This window comes from Nicotiana tomentosiformis, chromosome 5, assembly GCF_000390325.3.
Source record: "Nicotiana tomentosiformis chromosome 5, ASM39032v3, whole genome shotgun sequence".
Lineage (NCBI taxonomy): Eukaryota > Viridiplantae > Streptophyta > Magnoliopsida > Solanales > Solanaceae > Nicotiana > Nicotiana tomentosiformis.
Window position 1 is genome coordinate 102,119,129 of NC_090816.1, and position 16,036 is coordinate 102,135,164.

Here is a 16,036-nt window from a genome sequence, read left to right on the forward strand (position 1 = left end):
TCTGGCTCAATGGTATCTTTATCCACAATAATCTTTTGATGCCACATGTGCTGTGCCTCGAACTTGAATAGAATGACATTCCCTTGGAAATCTGCTTTGTAATGAACCATTTTGGAAACTCGTGGTATAACATGTTTTCTCCCAGCTTGCCTCATGATTCTAATAGGAGCATAAGGATAGATTCCCCTTAATCCGATTAGCACTAGATGAGGAACATCTCTCGACCTGATGATGAATTCACTGCTAGGGAACCACTCGAACATCCAATGTATCTTGTCATCAGTCAAATTGCTAAAGAAATATACCTAGCTCACAGCGTTTCCCGGTTGTGCAAACCTGTCTGGGGTAAAATTTATTCTTTTCGGATGGTGATAAGCTATGTGGTCATTCCATGGTCATCGCGGAAATTCTTGACGGTATTGTCCTCTCTGAAGGTGTTCCAATAACCATATTTGCAGCAACAGATTGCAACCCTCGAAATTCCTATATCCCTTTTTTGCAACAGTCTAAGGCTTGGTACATCTCAGTCACGATCATTGGGACAATAGTGTAAGTTTGCCCCTCAATTCCTACCATTAGGGTCTTAGTGACCATAGCTAGGTGAGTGTGGATCCTTTCTCCTTGTATCGGGAATATCAGCATCCCCAGAAACAGACAATGAATAAAATAACCCGGCGGTGAGTCCAACCCAAAGAAGTGATGGCAAATTCATCATGGAAAAGGTGATATGACTTGTTGTGACCATAACGCTCATAATGGAAGTCGAATGGTATGTAAGATTTCTTTAGACAGACTAACTCATCATTTTTCCTAAAACCCATCATTTTTAGGAAACCTCGAGAAGTACGGTTTTTCGGTACCCACAAGCCAGGGCTATCCCATGGGAGCCCAGCGAAGCCTCCTATTTCCTCTAGAAGGGGAGTCATTTCTATATCACCAAAATGGAAGACGGCCCTCTTCTCATCCCAGAACAAGGTGGAAGCCTCAATTAACACATTGTTCGACTGAATATCTAACAAAGAAGGTAAATTCCCAAGAACGTTTTTCACATGGTTTTTGTTGCTCGGCGAGAGATATTCCCACCAATCTAGCAACAAATGTGGGATACTTCGAACCATGTCGAACCTGGGGACTTCGTGCCTCATTTCTGCAAAACAAATAAAGTTAGCCCTTTCCCCTCTGGATTCAACTATTTACACCTTAATAATTAGCATATCAGCATGTTTTCTCCAAATAATGCACATATCATGATCGTACCCATTGGGATTTAAGGAAATCCCGGCGGGCTTTGGACAAGGCTTGCCTTAAAGAGTTATTATGCGGACAGCGTTCTAACCCATACTAGGTTTAGACATGATTCATGCACAGTTAATATAAGAGTGGGGGTTTCTAGAAAAGTCTAGATCGGTACCCTCAAGTTCGATATCCACTTTATGGTGTTCCAAATGCCTGAACTCAGATTCAAAGACCCTTTTGTGCAACCTCCTGTATTTGACTTGTGCTTCAGCAACATCGTCTATGACCCTATTTCTCAAATCAACCCCTGGCTTGACCTCTCTTGCTATGTCATCGACCAACCATGATGGGTAGGAGTACACATGGACGGCATGATACCTGTCTGGCTCAATGGTATCTTTATCCACAATAATCTTTTGATGCCACATGTGCTGTGCCTCGAACTTGAATAGAATGACATTCCCTTGGAAATCTGCTTTGTAATGAACCATTTTGGAAACTCGTGGTATAACATGTTTTCTCCCAGCTTGCCTCATGATTCTAATAGGAGCATAAGGATAGATTCCCCTTAATCCGATTAGCACTAGATGAGGAACATCTCTCGACCTGATGATGAATTCACTGCTAGGGAACCACTCGAACATCCAATGTATCTTGTCATCAGTCAAATTGCTAAAGAAATATACCCAGCTCACAGCGTTTCCCGGTTGTGCAAACCTGTCTGGGGTAAAATTCATTCTTTTCGGATGGTGATAAGCTATGTGGTCATTCCATGGTCATCGCGGAAATTCTTGACGGTATTGTCCTCTCTGAAGGTGTTCCAATAACCATATTTGCAGCAACAGATTGCAACCCTCGAAATTCCTATATCCCTTTTTTGCAACAGTCTAAGGCTTGGTACATCTCAGTCACGATCATTGGGACAATAGTGTAAGTTTGCCCCTCAATTCCTACCATTAGGGTCTTAGTGACCATAGCTAGGTGAGTGTGGATCCTTTCTCCTTGTATCGGGAATATCAGCATCCCCAGAAACAGACAATGAATAAAATAACCCAGCGGTGAGTCCAACCCAAAGAAGTGATGGCAAATTCATCATGGAAAAGGTGATATGACTTGTTGTGACCATAACGCTCATAATGGAAGTCGAATGGTATGTAAGATTTCTTTAGACAGACTAACTCATCATTTTTCCTAAAACCCATCATTTTTAGGAAACCTCGAGAAGTACGGTTTTTCGGTACCCACAAGCCAGGGCTATCCCATGGGAGCCCAGCGAAGCCTCCTATTTCCTCTAGAAGGGGAGTCATTTCTATATCACCAAAATGGAAGACGGCCCTCTTCTCATCCCAGAACAAGGTGGAAGCCTCAATTAACACATTGTTCGACTGAATATCTAACAAAGAAGGTAAATTCCCAAGAACGTTTTTCACATGGTTTTTGTTGCTCGGCGAGAGATATTCCCACCAATCTAGCAACAAATGTGGGATACTTCGAACCATGTCGAACCTGGGGACTTCGTGCCTCATTTCTGCAAAACAAATAAAGTTAGCCCTTTCCCCTCTGGATTCAACTATTTACACCTTAATAATTAGCATATCGGCATGTTTTCTCCAAATAATGCACATATCATGATCGTACCCATTGGGATTTAAGGAAATCCCGGCGGGCTTTGGACAAGGCTTGCCTTAAAGAGTTATTATACGGACAGCGTTCTAACCCATACTAGGTTTAGACATGATTCATGCACAGTTAATATAAGAGTGGGGGTTTCTAGAAAAGTCTAGATCGGTACCCTCAAGTTCGATATCCACTTTATGGTGTTCCAAATGCCTGAACTCAGATTCAAAGACCCTTTTGTGCAACCTCCTGTATTTGACTTGTGCTTCAGCAACATCGTCTATGACCCTATTTCTCAAATCAACCCCTGGCTTGACCTCTCTTGCTATGTCATCGACCAACCATGATGGGTAGGAGTACACATGGACGGCATGATACCTGTCTGGCTCAATGGTATCTTTATCCACAATAATCTTTTGATGCCACATGTGTTGTGCCTCGAACTTGAATAGAATGACATTCCCTTGGAAATCTGCTTTGTAATGAACCATTTTGGAAACTCGTGGTATAACATGTTTTCTCCCAGCTTGCCTCATGATTCTAATAGGAGCATAAGGATAGATTCCCCTTAATCCGATTAGCACTAGATGAGGAACATCTCTCGACCTGATGATGAATTCACTGCTAGGGAACCACTCGAACATCCAATGTATCTTGTCATCAGTCAAATTGCTAAAGAAATATACCCAGCTCACAGCGTTTCCCGGTTGTGCAAACCTATCTGGGGTAAAATTCATTCTTTTCGGATGGTGATAAGCTATGTGGTCATTCCATGGTCATCGCGGAAATTCTTGACGGTATTGTCCTCTCTGAAGGTGTTCCAATAACCATATTTGCAGCAACAGATTGCAACCCTCGAAATTCCTATATCCCTTTTTTGCAACAGTCTAAGGCTTGGTACATCTCAGTCACGATCATTGGGACAATAGTGTAAGTTTGCCCCTCAATTCCTACCATTAGGGTCTTAGTGACCATAGCTAGGTGAGTGTGGATCCTTTCTCCTTGTATCGGGAATATCAGCATCCCCAGAAATAGACAATGAATAAAATAACCCGGCGGTGAGTCCAACCCAAAGAAGTGATGGCAAATTCATCATGGAAAAGGTGATATGACTTGTTGTGACCATAACGCTCATAATGGAAGTCGAATGGTATGTAAGATTTCTTTAGACAGACTAACTCATCATTTTTCCTAAAACCCATCATTTTTAGGAAACCTCGAGAAGTACGGTTTTTCGGTACCCACAAGCCAGGGCTATCCCATGGGAGCCCAGCGAAGCCTCCTATTTCCTCTAGAAGGGGAGTCATTTCTATATCACCAAAATGGAAGACGGCCCTCTTCTCATCCCAGAACAAGGTGGAAGCCTTAATTAACACATTGTTCGACTGAATATCTAACAAAGAAGGTAAATTCCCAAGAACGTTTTTCACATGGTTTTTGTTGCTCGGCGAGAGATATTCCCACCAATCTAGCAACAAATGTGGGATACTTCGAACCATGTCGAACCTGGGGACTTCGTGCCTCATTTCTGCAAAACAAATAAAGTTAGCCCTTTCCCCTCTGGATTCAACTATTTACACCTTAATAATTAGCATATCGGCATGTTTTCTCCAAATAATGCACATATTATGATCGTACCCATTGGGATTTAAGGAAATCCCGGCGGGCTTTGGACAAGGCTTGCCTTAAAGAGTTATTATGCGGACAGCGTTCTAACCCATACTAGGTTTAGACATGATTCATGCACAGTTAATATAAGAGTGGGGGTTTCTAGAAAAGTCTAGATCGATACCCTCAAGTAGAAAACTTGAGAGGGGAAGGCACGGAACCGTCTATTGCACCGTTGATCGACTAGTTTTACCGCAAATAAGCCTTTCCAAATTTAAAGGGTGATTTAGGAAGAGCGCGGACACTCATCAAGTGTCGATATGGTATTAGTTACGCACGAGTGGAATATAATGTGGAGCATGCTTTATGCAAAGATAAAACAATACGTTGTCAAGTATTTTGCGTGATGAAGACGATAAATGCAGTATTAAATGAAACGTAAAGACATAAAAAGAAAGAAAAACAAGGAAGAAGTTAGTTCGCTCAATATGAAAGGATTGTAATAAAGCAACCAAAGGGGGTAGGGGTAGGGAGAGAGACATGATGTAGCAAATTTAAAAATGATTCGGACCAGGTGAACATGACTAGGAAATAAAGGAAAACGCACATTGTAACCAAATTAAGCAAAGATTTGCATACAAATTCAAAATAGAGGGAAATGGGGGAAAGGGTGTGCATGTAGCCATAAAAGAGGAAAATGGAAGCGGGATGTTCATGTAACGATAAAGAACAAGGAAACACATTCATCAAAGAAGACTAATCCATATAGACCAAGTTCGCTATGGTAAGAGCCTAAAAATATCCCCAGCAGAGTCGCCATGCTGTCGCGCCCCTTTTTTCTCGCAAAATCGGGCTTCGATGTCATGACAACTCTTTTAAAGGAAGGGTACTAAAAGAGAGAGTCGCCACCTAACGGATTAAGGTGTGTTAGGGCACATATTTTGCAAATAACTCTGGATTAACCAGTTCGTGTCACCAAAGATCGGGTAAGGGCTCAAATTACCTTGAGGAGAAGGTGTTAGGCACTCCTCGAGGTCCACAACGGTGGGTCCCGGCCGAACTCAAATTATATGAATTAGTCTAAGAGAAGGGAAGCAATTTGGGCAAATAAAATGATTGACTTTAAATAAAGGTGGGGGGAGTCCTAAGTTTTTTAGCCTAAAGGATCATCCCGTGCAACATAAATAATACTTCGCAACTCCCTCAAGATGGGGTGTTACTCATATTATTTAGCGGGCACGGACTATCATCTCCTGCTACCCGATTACTATCTTTAAGTTGTTTACCTAAAGCGCACTAGTCAATTCAAAGTCGTACTCTATGCGTGCACTACCCGTCCCACGCCTATGGTCCAGGAGGCATTTGGACCTCTATTTCAGGGTGGTTCTAGACTTTAACTTAGGTTGCTCAAAAGAGAAAAATACTATGCGACAAGCAAAACATTTAGGTCTTTCACATATAAGCAAATAAGGGCTCAATTTAGCCTTCTCATTTAGACAACAAATACATGCCAAACTGATTAACATTAACAGATTTTAATTAGTTAAGGTTGCAGAATCCTATCCAGGATCTCTATGTTATACCAAATTAATGAGCAGACACCTACACGCAAATGCCATTTCCTAAATACGATTTCAAGAAACCTACCTAATTTGCATACTGATTTTAAGCATAAGGGGATTAAACCTATAGGCATGATGTCTAGGTGTTCTACTCAATAATAAATAATGGTAATCACGTACGGATATTCAGAATTACTTATTTAGTCATATAGGCATATTTTCTAGTGATAATAATGACACAGTGTCGAGAACTCCTGAATAAACGAGCAAGATGATAATTAAACTGATTTAGACCTACAGGCATGCTTTCTACAATTTAATCCGATTTTAGATCCTATAGACATGATCTCCACAATTTGTGAATAGGGCAGCATGTAAACGCATATTGAATCATACAATTCCCTATAGGCATAGTTTCTAATAAACAAAAATATAAAAAATAATTGAACCAAGTATTGAAACCATAGGCAGGATTGCTAACATATAATGACTGAACATAATAGGATACCTATATGCATGATTTCTAACACACGATAACTAAACATACATTATTGAACTTATAGGCACGATTTCTACCCCATTTATTCAAATATAAGATAAAAATCCCTTTTCTAATTTCACTAATACCCCAAATGTTATTATAATAATTATTACAAACCCAGAATGAATAGCATGAATTACATAGGAGAATAACTATAGGGAGCCTACAGCAAGCCCAAAATACACCTGGACAGGCCTGGCCTTTATTCTCACAAATCATAACAGTCTCCAAGTTACACACTCATAGACATACAACGGCCAAGAATTGAATGATTCACCCAGCGAGCACAAGATAGAGTTGAGCATATAGAACCAAGGCCATTGTGTGTCAGAGTTCCAAAGGGCTTCAAGAACCCATGGCAGTGCTCACACTAGGGTGGTTAACAAGAATAGTTTAGAGGAGGGATTAGGGACCAAATCCTAGTGTGTCAGAGTTCACAAGGGTCTCTAATGAACCCTGAGTAGTGCTCACACTAGGGAGGCTAAAGGACAGAACTTGGGCAGCATTGGCTAAGAATAGGATTTAAAAGAGCTTAGGTGATAGAGAAAGAAAGACCAAAATTGAGAAGACGTGAATTGAGGATTTAAACCGACATGACCAAATTGAGTCAACAAGCAGACACTTAAATAGAACTTAAAAAAAGAACTAGTTTAATGAAACTGATAAACAGGTTTCAAACTCAGCACAGTAGCAGTCACATGCTAAAAGTTGGCAAAGAACATGTTTGCAAGTTTGGCAAAGTTAGAGGTGTAGAATGAGTTAAAGCATGTTGAATCATGTTAAGTACATAACCTAGTGTTATCATCAAGAAAACCAGAACAACATCATAGAAGGGGGGAGGGCATCATGCTTACAGTCATAAGTCAAGACACACACACTCAGTAAAATCATGTTAAGTAGCAGGTAACTTTGTTATAATGATCTAACCAAAGATGATCCAGTTTGTGTCAAAGGATAAAGCAGCAATTCGAACATGATGAGACAGCTATTCCAAATTACAAACAAACACTAGAGGGGGTGTGGGATCGAGTGATCATGTTAACACAATAGCAAAGAGGCAGATTATAACTAGTAATAAGAGTCACAGATATGAGGCATTCACTGCAAGGATTCAGGGTAAGGGGATAAACATGTTCATAGGCATTCAAAGATTGATACACTAACTGGATAGACCTTAAATAAGTTCAAATAACTTCAGCACATGTAACATTAGGAGCAATTAAGTGTTAAAGGGACAAAGACATACAGATTTGATAGAGCTATACTTAAACACCCTTCCAAAGCATATTGATTAACAAATTCAGTAGTAATCACATATACAAATTAGGGACATGTAAGAATGAAAGTGCAGAAGTTGGGTGACTCACCAGTTAAGCGAGAAAAATGCACAAAGTATGGAAGTCCACAGTATATAGCAAGATTTCAGAGCTGACTAGCCTTGGCTTCCAGCCGGCCAAAGTTAGAGTATAGAATGTGAAATCGGTATAACCTTAGGTCTAGTAAGTCTATAGTGAGTTCAGAAAGTAGTCGAAGGTCCTTTTAAAAGGGAATGAGGGAAGAGTATATATAGTGATAGAAATCAGCACATAAACATGGAAACAAATCAGTCATATGCAAGAAAATATTTCAGAATCAGGTATAGGTAATTTAGGGCACAAATCAAGGGATTCAGCAAATTAGGGAAACACTTGAGATTATTCAGAATATTTAAGGTAAATACACAGACATACCAAAACATAAAATCGTTCAGACTTATTAAGGCATACTTTAAAGGACACGCAAATAATATCGAAACAAAAATTATTCAGAACATTTAAGTAAATATTAAAGGAAACATAAATAATACCAAAACAAAAATTATTCATAATATTTAAACAAATATTAAAGTACAAATTAGGGAAAACATAAGGAAAGAAAGTAATCGAACATAGAAAGGAAAGATTCACCAGAATCGGTAAGAAAAGGAGAAAGTTTCAAACCCTAGTTTTAGGAAAAGTGTGAAATCAGTAGAAAATAAAGTAAAAATCGCACAAAATAAGATGAATAGAAGCAGAATAACATTAAAAATCAGAAAATCGGACCTATTTTGGTCCGATTGAAAGGGTTTGAAAACCCTAATTTGGGGTAGGTAAGAATCATCAACAGATATGAAGAATATTCATTACTCACAAAGAATCAATGATGAACATAGACGGAATAGCCACAGACATTAGAGGTGTGAACCGATTTGGTTCGATTTTGGCAAGATTTGCTTGCCATGTTAGGCAAGCAACTAAGCAAGATCATAGACAAGTGGCCAGTGGTGATGAGAGGTAAATAAGGTAAGGGAATCCATGGTGGATTCCGTTTTGGGGCCGGATTTGGGGGTGTTTGATAGGAACGGCGGCTAGGGTTCATCAGAGATGAGAGACGAGGGAATTCCAGGGCGGCGAGGTGGTATAGAATGATTAGGTCTAGAGGTTTAGGTTGGTTTAAAGGGGAGGGTGTAACGTGGACCGTTGATCTTAGAGATCAACAGTCACGATTTAAAGGGATCCTAGGTCGGGTGTTTAAATGGGTATGGGGATTGTGCTAATGGGTCTTGGCCAAGGGTATTGGGCTGGTGTAAGGGTCTTGGGTTAAATCCGAAAATAGGAGATTTTAGGGCTAGATTTTAAATACCCACTATTTAACAAATAAATAATTTATAAAATAATTAATAAATAAAAAAAATATCATTTGTGCATGAAAATGATTAAAAATAATTACTTATTATTATAAAAATATAAAAAGTCATTTTCTGTATGAATAATCTAATTATATAAGCATATGGGCTATTATTGCAAAATATGCAATTTGGCCCTAAAGAATACAAATGTAATTATGATAAATGCACTGAAAATATTTAAAACCTCATATTGGTATAAATAATAATTTTATATTATTAAATCATCATAAAAATAATTTGTAGGATAATTATTGGATATTTATATAATAAAAATTCAGAAATAAATTGATTTAAAATCTTTAAAAATTATGGAAAATTATGAAACATACCTGTGTATGCTTATAAATCAAATGATGATGCATATGCGCTATTTTGAAGGTATATATATATATATATATAAATTGATTTAAAATCTTTAAAAATTATGGAAAATTATGAAACATACTTGTGTATGCTTATAAATCAAATGATGATGCATATGCGCTATTTTGAGGGTATATATATATATATATATATCAACAGGGCGGACCTAGCAGATTTGAGGCTGACATCAAAGTCGCAGACAGTTGAACTAAAGAGCCTATTATGCTAGATAGTTTTCCTGTACTTATCTTCTAACATGGTATGTTTCTCCCTCACAACAACAAGCTCTCCAATTTTGGAGTTCAAGGTTGCTTCTAAGTCAGTCACATTTTCGGCAGTAACAGCCTCGCGCTCGGTTGCAACAAGAACAGCATCCTGGACTTAAGCCCATTTGGCCTTGGATTCATCAAATCTAACCCTTAGCGGGCCAATTTCTTGGCTGAGGGTTACCACTTCTTGCTCGCTTTGCTGCAAACGAGCCTCCAAAATAACAGCCTCAGTAGCTTTAGTTTCCAGTTCTGAGAGGCGGAGAACAGTTTGGTCTCGTTCCACCAAAAGTTGATTCCATTCAGAGGCAAGTTCCACCATCTCACGAATCAACCTCTGAAGGCCCTCAGAAGCAAGAAAGTTGTCCTACAAAACTAGAAGAAGTAAAACTTAAAACACATTCATACAAGAGTAGAAGAAATAACAAATGAAGAAAGGAACGCACCGTTGCGGCATTGTGCATGGCATTGTTGAACAAACACTCCCCCGAGAGTGCTTGAATATTTTTCCAATATTTCTCTAAAGCCAAAGGTTCAGATAGTTAGCAAGCTCCACCGGCCGGAAGAGCAAGTTGCATCTGGTAGAGACCGAAAGAATAATATTCCTCCTCATTTGTGGATGATAGTAGGCTATAAACTCATTCTTTAGTCACTTATTGCACTCTAATGTACTGCACTTTAATTGAGTTTGAGCTTTAATCACTAGTATTTTGCACTGATTATGTGTTTTAGCCTTGTAGGAGGATTCCGAGCTATGTAGATATTATGGAATGAATTCGAGTAATTTGGAGCTCTGAAGTCTGACTAAAAGCCCAAGGAATTAAGCCGAGATCGCGTTCGGGGCCGAGAACCACGTCTGGATAACAAAAAGTCAAGAAAAATCTGTACTCCAAGAAAACAACACATCCGCGGTGCGTGGGGCAGTGCGTGGCATGCCGCGCCTGTGTATTTTCCTGCTGCCTATCAGAAATCAACTTTTTGGATTTCTTACTAATTTCCCGCATGGTGAGTATCCCCATGCGGCGCGCTTGTGCAATTTTTACAGAGTATTTGTCCTATTTCGCGCAGGAGAAGGTGTTTTCATCTGGGCCCGACCCTACTTGGTATAAATACATGGAAAAACATTATATTTAGGACTTTTGACAAATCTAAGACCTAAGGAGGCTAAGGAGGAGGTGGAGAAGCAAAAGCACAAGGAATTCATCATTAAATCCTCACTCAAGACAAGAGTTTGGATCGTTTTATATTTTTCTTTATATTTGTGATGAATTACTCCATATCTATGGAGTAGTTCCCTTTAGGGTTTGATGGATTTGGTGTATTGATATTTGTTTGTGGATATTAACTCTAGTTTTTATGTAGTGAATCATTTTGGATATTTTAATTGTTGCATCTATATTTACATGTTCATGTAATCGAAAGAGGAATAACTTGTGATATCTTTGCATTATCTTATTAGTTGAAATCATTAATTCCTCTTAGTAATCGAAAGAGGCTAGTTGAATTGTTGATTAAACCTAGTTAGGAGGATAATCGAGAGAGGTTCTCCTAGAGACCAATCCACTATGAAGTCGTACATATCTTCACCGAGCTTAAATTGGTTCATATTGTTAGGTTGAAACTTAATCGAGATAGGAGTTTCTGCTAAACATTTGAACTAATAATTGAGTGAATTCGAGAGACTCACTTGAACATTAGAGTGAATTAACTAGAGTTAAATCCCAGACATATATCTTTAACCTATCCAATCAATCCCTATTTTCTCCCCTTGATATCTTCCTTGCTTACTTTTGTTCGAGTGTCATTCGTCAATTAGCTTTAGATTCTTAGTAAATTTTAGTTTTAAATTACATAATTCTCAACTATTGATTATGTTGGATAGAAATCTAGCTACAAACTATTATAATACTATTTAACTCCAATCCCTGTGGATACGATATTATATTATACTATATTCGACTAGCGAGCATATTTAACTGTGTGTTTTGCGCTCATCAAATTGTGGCGTCGTTGCCGGGGATTGGCAATCAATAGTGTTTGAAATAGTTGTAGTGCTAATTTAGGAATTTTTCTTTTTCTTTTTATTTTTATTTTTCCCTTTTTACGGTTGGTGTTACAAGAACAAGGGTGATATCCAAAATTGTAATAACTATCGGGGTATCAAGCTGCTTAGCCAAACTATGAAAGTCTGGGAAAGAGTGGTAGAGCTAAGGGTAAGGAGGAGTGTGTCTATATTTTTGAGAACCAGTTTGGATTTATGCCGGGGCGTTCAACTACAAAAGCTATCCACCTTGTTAGGAGATTGATGAAGTAGTACAAGGAGAGAAAGAAGGACTTGCATATGGTGTTCATCGACTTAGAAATGGCGTATAATAAAGTTCTGAGGGAGGATTTGTGGAGATGTTTGGAGGCTAGAGGTGTACCTGGTACCTACGTTAGGTTGATTAAGGACATGTATGATAGAGTAAAGACCCGAGTAAGGACGGTAGGTGGGGACTCGGACTATTTTCCGGTTATGATGGGGTTGCATCAGGGGTCGGCACTCAACCCTTTTTTGTTTTCTCTGGTGATGGACGTACTGACGCGCCACTTTCAAGGGGAGGTGTCGTGGTGCATGCTATTTATAGATGACATTGTATTGATTGACGAGACGCGAGACAACGTGAACGCGCAATTAGAGGTATGGAGGCAGACCCTGGAATCTAAAGGTTTCAAGTTGAGCAGTACCAAGACAGAATACTTGGAGTGTAAGTTCAGTGGCGAGATTCAAGGAGGGTAAGGGGAGGTGAGGCTGGACTCGCAGGTCATCCCAAGGAGATGGAGTTTTAAGTACCTTGGGTCTATTATTCAAGGGGATGGGGAGATTGATAAAGATGTCACACATCGTATTGGTGCGGGATGGATGGAATGGAGACTCGCTTCAGGTATTTTGTGTGACAAGAAGGTGCCATCAAAATTTAAGGATAAGTTCTACAGAGTGGTGGTCAGACCAACGATGTTGTATGGGGCTGAGTGTTGGCCAGTCAAGATCGCTCATATCCAGAAGATGAAGGTAGCAGAGAAGAGGATGTTGATATGGATGTGCAAGCACACCAGGTTAGATAGGATCAGAAATGAGGTTATTCGTGACAAGGTGTGTGTGGCCCCTATTGAGGATAAGATGCAGGAAGCACGGCTCAGGTGGTTTGGTCTTGTGAGGAGTAGGAGTATAGACGCACCGGTGAGGAGGTGTGAGGGGTTGACATTAGAGGGCCTACGAAGAGGTAGAGGTAGGCTAAAGAAGAGGTGGGGAGATGTGATTAGGCAAGACATGGCACAACTTCAGCTGACCGAAGACATGACCCTTAATAGGAAGGTATGGAGGTCGAGGATTAGGGTAGTAGAGTAGGTAGTCTAGAGTGTTCATAACAATAGTATTGGCACGCAGTCTCGCTTTCTGTTGGTAGTAGGTTTTTATGACTAACCGTTGCTTTCTTTCATTGTTGATCACCTTACTGTCTTGTTGTTTTTATTCTACTTTTATATGGCTTTTTGGTACTGTCCATTCTTGTCTATATTTTCATTAATGCGGTGCTTATTCTTTCCTGAGCCGAGGGTCTATTGGAAATAGCCTCTCTATCCTCACAAGGTAGGGGTAAGGTCTGCGTACACACTACCCTCCCCAGACCTCACGGTATGGGATAATACTGGGTACGTTGTTGTTGTTGTTGTTGTTGTTGTTGTACGGTTGGAGTTCTTTGACTGTGCACATGTTGCAGGTAAGAGTGGTGCATGACTTGATCTTCTGGGGAGGAATTGCTACCATATGAACCAGAAATAGAAAAATAACTGCGACAACTGAGGAAGGAAAGAAATCTCCCTGAGAATATAGAGAAGGTTGGGCAATCCTCAACCAAAGAAACTATGGCTGAAGATGATGATAATGTTGATTTGGCTGCAAGAGAAGCAGCGCAACAAAGAGAAAAAGGTGCACGAGATGCTGAGGAAGCAACTATTAGGGATACGCAGTATATCTATGAAGAAGAAAGGGGTCACTGACTTAACCAAAATCAACCTATGGGTGCAGACCAGTTAGACACATAGCTCCCGGTACTAGGAGACCACTTGGTGATTACGCTAGACCGGTCTACAACCAAGAATTATCAAGTATTAGACTACCTTCAGTGGCTGCGAACAATTTCGATTTGAAGCAAGGGTTGCTCCAAACTCTACAAAATTGTTATGTCTTCCGAGGGAAGATGAACGAAGATCTAAACACACATCTGATGGACTTCGACGAGATTATGAACACCTTTTAATACAATGGTGGTTCACAAAATGCAGTTTACTTAAGGGCATTCCCCTTCACACTCAAAGATGATACAAAGCAGTGCTTAGAAGCTTTCCCCGGGGATCAATTAGAACATGGGAGGAGATGACCAGAAAATTTCTTGATAAATATTTTTCCTCACCTAAGACGGGCAAGTTTAGAAAAGAAATCCATAACTTCTGCCAGAAAGATACTGAAACTGTGTTTGAAGCTTGGGAGAGGTTTAAGGAGATTGTCAAAAAGTGTCAACATAGCGGAATTGAACTCTGGACGCAACTCTAGGATTTTTGGGATGGGTTGACACCGGCCACACGTAGAATATTAAGTAATGCAGCTGGAGGCCCATTGATGAAGAAGACACCAGAGAAGATAGTCACTATTCTTGATGAATTGTCTGAAGATGCAAATCAGTGGCCCTCTGAGAGTGCTGAAAGAAGAAGAGCGACTGGTGTTCACCAAGTTGATGCTAACACATCTTTGCAGGTACATCTTGATACCATGTCCAAGGAGATAAGGTAGTTGACCTTAGCTGCGATACAGAGTGAACCTCATGTAGCATGTGATATTTGTGGAAGAGGACACCCTACTCATGAGTGTCAAGCCTCAACTGAGGAAGTGAATGCTGTGGGAAATTATAATTTTAATGAAATGGGTCGGAAGCACCCCTAGTGTTTCATGGAGTTCACCTAGGGGTACTGCAAATGCATGGCAGCAAAGCAACCCCAGACCTCAGGGACAAGGAGCTCCAATCTTCCAAAATTAATAGAGGCAGCAGTTTCAGCCTCAACAGTCCAATCAACCTGGTCTAGAAGATCTAATGAAAGCCTTCATTGTCAAGACAGATGAGAGGTTAGACGCTCATGGAGCAGCCATCAAAGAACTGGGCACTGGTTTTCGAAATTTGGAGAGACAAGTGGGACAAATTGCCACAATATTATCTGAGAGAATCCCAGGCACTCTGCCAACTGATACTGAGAGAAACCCCAAGGAAACAGTGAATGTTGTAACTCTGAGAAGTAGGCAAGTGTTGAAAGAGCCCGTCCAAGTCCAAAAAGATGTGATACTTGAAAAAGAAAGTGGGGAGCAGCTAAAAATAAAGTTGATAAGAAGAAGAAAGGCAAGAAAGGAACTGAGAAAAGGAAGAAGGAAGAGAATTCAAGAAGGGAAGAATCTGAAGAGAGCAAGCACATGCATGCTTTACCTTTTCCCCAAAAGTTGTATAGAGAAAAGTTGGACAAGCAATTTGAGAGATTTCTGGATATGCTGAAACAGGTTAATGTAAATTTGTCATTCACAGAAGTGATTTTCCAAATGCCAGCTTATGCCAAATTCTTGAAGGAGATCCTTACAAATAAGAGGAAGATAGAAGAGACTTCAGTGGTCAAGCTCACAGAGCATTGCAGTGCAATCTTGCAAAATAAACTCCCACAAAAGTGTGGAGATCTAGGGAATTTTACTATACCTTGCTCTTTAGTCTCCATTAATTTTGACAAACCTTTATGTGATTCTGATGACACAATTAATCTAATGCCTTTGTCTATTTACAAGAAGCTGGAGGATGAAATTGGAGAGATAAGGTCAGCACCAATATGTTTGCAGCTAGCAGACCAAACAACTTTGATCCCTGAGGGTATAGTTGAAGATGTCGTAGTTCGGGTAGATAAGTCTGTATTTCCTGTAGATTTCATAGTGGTGAATATGGAGGAGAACAAGGAAGTCCCCCTTATCCTAGGAAGACCATTCTTAGCAACGAGTAGAGCAATCTTAGACATACATGATAGAAAACGCATGCTTAGAGTGGGTGAGGAGACTATAACTTTAAGATGA

General features: G+C 39.8%; 2 protein-coding genes and 1 non-coding gene across 3 annotated transcripts; 2 read left to right on the forward strand and 1 right to left on the reverse strand.

Annotated features, from left to right (window-relative positions):
- Nucleotides 1-12,262: 12,262 nt before the first annotated feature.
- LOC138892897 (uncharacterized) lies at nt 12,263-13,938 on the forward strand. The gene is made up of 3 exons (XM_070176651.1): nt 12,263-12,647; nt 12,753-13,255; nt 13,747-13,938. The coding sequence occupies exons 1-3, from the start codon at nt 12,263-12,265 to the stop codon at nt 13,936-13,938; spliced, it is 1,080 nt and encodes a 359-aa protein (XP_070032752.1).
- A 424-nt stretch (nt 13,939-14,362) lies between these two features.
- LOC117277283 (small nucleolar RNA R71) lies at nt 14,363-14,469 on the reverse strand. Its single transcript, XR_004507560.1, has one exon. It is a non-coding gene; the product is annotated as a small nucleolar RNA R71 (small nucleolar RNA).
- Nucleotides 14,470-14,557: 88 nt separating this feature from the next.
- Nucleotides 14,558-16,036, forward strand: LOC138892898 (uncharacterized). The gene is made up of 4 exons (XM_070176652.1): nt 14,558-14,692; nt 14,976-15,225; nt 15,297-15,589; nt 15,758-16,036. Exons 1-4 carry the CDS (start codon nt 14,558-14,560, stop codon nt 16,034-16,036), a joined length of 957 nt encoding a protein of 318 aa, XP_070032753.1.

What these genes read in the sequence shown, in the direction of transcription:
- LOC138892897 (XM_070176651.1), top strand. Translation starts at nt 12,263, where the DNA reads ATGGCGTATAATAAAGTTCTGAGGGAGGATTTGTGGAGATGTTTGGAG. An exon ending in CAAGACAGAATACTTGGAGT is followed by an intron (nt 12,648 to 12,752) that starts GTAAGTTCAGTG and finishes CTATTATTCAAG; the next exon opens with GGGATGGGGAGATTGATAAA. An exon ending in ACATGACCCTTAATAGGAAG is followed by an intron (nt 13,256 to 13,746) that starts GTATGGAGGTCG and finishes CAACTGAGGAAG; the next exon opens with GAAAGAAATCTCCCTGAGAA.
- LOC138892898 (XM_070176652.1), top strand. Translation starts at nt 14,558, where the DNA reads ATGAAGAAGACACCAGAGAAGATAGTCACTATTCTTGATGAATTGTCT. An exon ending in GAATGTTGTAACTCTGAGAA is followed by an intron (nt 15,226 to 15,296) that starts GTAGGCAAGTGT and finishes AGTGGGGAGCAG; the next exon opens with CTAAAAATAAAGTTGATAAG. An exon ending in AGATAGAAGAGACTTCAGTG is followed by an intron (nt 15,590 to 15,757) that starts GTCAAGCTCACA and finishes TCTATTTACAAG; the next exon opens with AAGCTGGAGGATGAAATTGG.